Source organism: Cyprinodon variegatus, unplaced genomic scaffold (assembly GCF_000732505.1).
Source record: "Cyprinodon variegatus isolate N-32 unplaced genomic scaffold, C_variegatus-1.0 Scaffold33, whole genome shotgun sequence".
NCBI classification, from domain to species: domain Eukaryota; kingdom Metazoa; phylum Chordata; class Actinopteri; order Cyprinodontiformes; family Cyprinodontidae; genus Cyprinodon; species Cyprinodon variegatus.
This window is the reverse complement of record NW_015150486.1, coordinates 224,072-227,874: the sequence shown is the minus strand read 5'-3', so window position 1 is coordinate 227,874 and position 3,803 is coordinate 224,072. Positions and strand designations below refer to the sequence as shown.

General features: G+C 38.0%; 1 protein-coding gene across 1 annotated transcript in view; it reads right to left on the bottom strand.

The window, feature by feature from the left end:
• cep164 (centrosomal protein 164kDa) overlaps positions 1 to 3,400 on the bottom strand; it is a 12,258-nt gene extending 8,858 nt beyond the window's left edge. The window contains exons 1-3 of the mRNA XM_015401903.1: positions 3,246 to 3,400; positions 2,807 to 2,890; positions 114 to 225 (exon numbers count right to left, since the gene is read on the bottom strand). Coding sequence (XP_015257389.1) covers positions 114 to 225; positions 2,807 to 2,885 — 191 coding nt within the window. The 5' untranslated portion in view covers positions 2,886 to 2,890; positions 3,246 to 3,400. The remainder of the gene's footprint in view (positions 1 to 113; positions 226 to 2,806; positions 2,891 to 3,245) is intronic.
• Between the last annotated feature and the right edge of the window lie 403 nt (positions 3,401 to 3,803).

Sequence of the window (3,803 nt, the reverse complement as noted above, 5' to 3'; positions counted from 1 at the left end):
AAAAGCGGAAAATGTGCAATTATCGATTCTTTAAACATTATTTTAACCCTGAATACAAAAGAAAACTGTACTGGCGTCCTGATAGAGTAGTTAACGCTTTCCGGTCAACTCACCACGGCTTCCACTCCGGAGGTAAGGGGGCAGAAACGCCCTCTCTGGCCAACCACAGAAGCTCCGGCTCATTTTCCGGATCAATGCCGATCTCTCTCGCATACTCCAGGATATCTGAGCACAAGGAGAAAACAGGATGAAGAGGGAAAAAATGAGTAATACAGATTTCCAAATCGTGCAATTCTGTCAACAGCATGGCTTCAAACCATGTATACATTATGCAAATATCAGAATATGTAGAGCCCATGTATAAGTAATCTTTCAGGAAATTTTTATAAAACTAAATAAAAATCCAAGTCCTAAACCTTCAGTTAGTAAGAAGGAGGAACTTCTGAGCTTTAGACACAGTTCCTATAGAATTTCTATAGGAACTAAAAAGCTCAGTTCTGTCAAAATAAATCATGTTAAACTAATGAAATTTAAGCAAGACAGATTCTGCTATTAGTTTAATAAAAGGTTTTTTGTGTCTGTGTGTGGCTGACATTTTAGAAGTTGTAATCAGCACATAGACAGTTAAAAATGCAATGTACAATGCAGAAGCATTAGAGCATGGATTCCAGTTCATTAAATAAGTTTCCCCCCTTCATACCCCTAAAAGCATTCAATTATATTTATAACGTCATGATATATGTGATTAATTAAACATAAAGTGTGTTTAATTTGTATTTTTTTCTTATTATTTGAAATAAAGGTATTCATTCTTTAATTTATCTATGGGAGTTGATCAAATTCAGATTAGGGTCCGGATTGGTTTTAAACCAGCTTTGATTCATCCCATTAAATGGGCCCTTTCTAAGGAAACTAAACCAAATTTCTTTCCTAATTGAACTGCATCAAAAGCAGCTAAGAGGTTGTGTAGAACAAGCAGCACCAAAGTGAGGGTCAGGACCCTTAGGGGTGCGTGAGGCTCCGAATTGAGGGTCAGGAGATTGTTTTAAAGATCATTGTAACCCCAGAGGTATATGGAGGAGCAAATTATATATTAAAATGCATAAATATGAAGGTATTATAGAATAAATACATGTAACAGGAATGAGGTAGATGTAACATTTAAGCAGCATGGAGGTCCATCCTCCTAAGCACATTAAAAATCAGTTGATAATGGTGCAGTTTCCAAAGACTCCTGGAAAGATCACAAAACGTCTTCAGAAAACACCTGAGTGAAAGTCTGTTTGCTTCCAATGTAAGCCTGTTTTTTGTCCACTAAACTTGTTCAAACTAAAGTTTCCAAATGTTTTTTTTTACCCAAACATCACTAAAGATGCACCCATCAGGTATTTGGCGGCCGATTACCAATCACAAAAAAGCAGTACCTGCCAATCCCAATATTTCCAATCACTGGTCACAGCATTAAATCCAGAAATTCTTCAATGCTGTTGTCTCATGGACATCAATGTTGTATTATAAAGTATAAAAAATAGGAGAGGAGAAACGGGCAAAATGTTCACAAGTTCCTTCGCGTTCAGTGTGAATGAACCAGTTGATACAATTTGAAGGCTATAAACTTTGTTTTCTCTGTGGATAAAAAACATTTTAAAAATCTGACTGTATGATCTGGTTGAATTTTCTCTGTAATGTGCCTTGAGGTGACACATGTTGTGAATTGGTGCTATATAAATAAACTGAATTGAACTGAAAAAAAAAAAAAAATAGATCATGGAAACCTGAGTCTGAGATTAGGACTTCATGCATATCCTGGCAGAGGTTTGATGCGATACATGTCACCTGATCAGCCTGCCTAGATTGGCCTGCTCTGATTGGCCTGCTCTGATCCATTTTAAGAACTCCAACACGATACCAATCAGCACACTAGCGGCCGACTGTGGTCGCTTACTGATCAATCAGTGCATCTCTAAACATCACGGACATGCTTAACAGAAGTCCGGTTGTTATTGTCTTTTAAGGGACTAATCAGCATCATGGTGCAAATGGGGGCCAAACTGCATGTTGCGCAAAGCTTTTGCTAAAAGTGTAATCGTCACAGATGCAGAGCAGACTGGAGTACCCATGTTTATGTTTGTTAAACAGGTGTCTTTATAGGACTGCGACTTTTCTTATCATTACATTGAAAAGTAAATAATTGAATCCTTATTTTCTCAGAGTACAGATTTTTTTTATGTATTTGTCCAGAATGACAGAAAGTTAGCTCTGATTTTTTAAATAAAGAAGACTCCATATTTGGGGGACTGTTAGATTAGTGGCTTGAGCTCAACTTATTACAAGGTCAAAACAATCATTCTTATGAAAGATTATCTTGTTGCTCAGGGACCCGGAGTGTGGGGGATGGACCCCGGTACTTGCTCTGAGAAGGTTGCAAGGTCCCGGTTAGATCCCCACAGCCTGCACTCTGGGTCCCTGAGCAAGACCATTAACCCCACACTGCTCCTCGGGTGCCGCACAATGGCAGGCCACTGCTCCGCAAAGGGGATGGGTTAAATACAGAGGTTAAATTAAGTTAAATTATAATTATATTTCTATCATCACTAAAGAAAAGTTGTTTTTTTTTAAATAAATATCTACTTGTCGATTGGTGAACAAGTAGTTCTGCATTTCACCAGTAGGTGGTGACATGTTCACATGGAGCTTCATGAACTGTGGGGATCATTGAAGCAATTTGGCCAAACGGCTAAATGCCTCAGAGGCTCCATCACTACAGATTATCATTTAAGTGGATGTTTCTGTTGATAATGTGTACCTTGTTCAGAGGGGATGTAGTTCTCATCGTAGTGCTCTTCAAGGATCAGTTGGTCTCCAATAAGAGCAGAATCTGTCATGGCTGCTGCAGAGAGAAAAGAAGAACTGGATCCAAGACAGCAGATTAAAGGCTAACCTAGCATAACACTGTGCAAAAACACTTTAACGGCAGACTAGACCATGATATTAAGGGGATAATGGAAGTAGATAACTTCAGTTCTACAAAGGAAGAAGTTAGCCCACCTGTGCCCAAACGGGTAGCTTTACCAATTAAACAACAACTTCAAAATATGTCACAAGGCATTATATAGCTGCGTAGCTGTTATATTCATGGGGTCTGCTGCGTAGGAAGGATAAAAGTGGGGAGCTATGGTGTTAGCTCAGCGCTAGCTCAACAGGCTTAGCAGTTAAGAAAGGCTAATTCTTAGCATTTTGTTTACCTTTCCTACATTAGCCGCCTCTTCATTGGGTCTTTTAAAAGAGCGCGGATAATTAAACCGTTCAATAAAAGCCGTGTTATAATCGGAGCGTAATAATTGTGAAACAGTCACAGCATAAACATCATCTCCATGGACGCTTTCCTCGTTTCCCGAGGCTCTGACTGGCTGAGCCACATGGGGCCTTCGAGTACACTCGGAATTTCTAGTAGTCAGCAGACAAAAAAACTCCGGTGACAATTATGTTAATTTAAAATATCATTAGATCAAATCATAATATTAAAAAACACACATTTTCTTGTTCTAAATCGATCATAGAAACATGACAAGGTTATAAAACGTCCGTTTTTTAATGTAACTTGAACGAAGCTATATTTTCTTGCAGCACTTAAAGCAGCCTCAGTCTCCCCAGGCAACGATGTCTTTGTTGTATTTATTTATTTATTTATTATTTTAATTTAGTAATTTTATTTTATATTTATTTTCCTATTTATTATAACTGTCATTTCAAAAGCTTTTTAGGCTTTAAAACAGTCAACATTGACAGTGTTAAAACAGGTG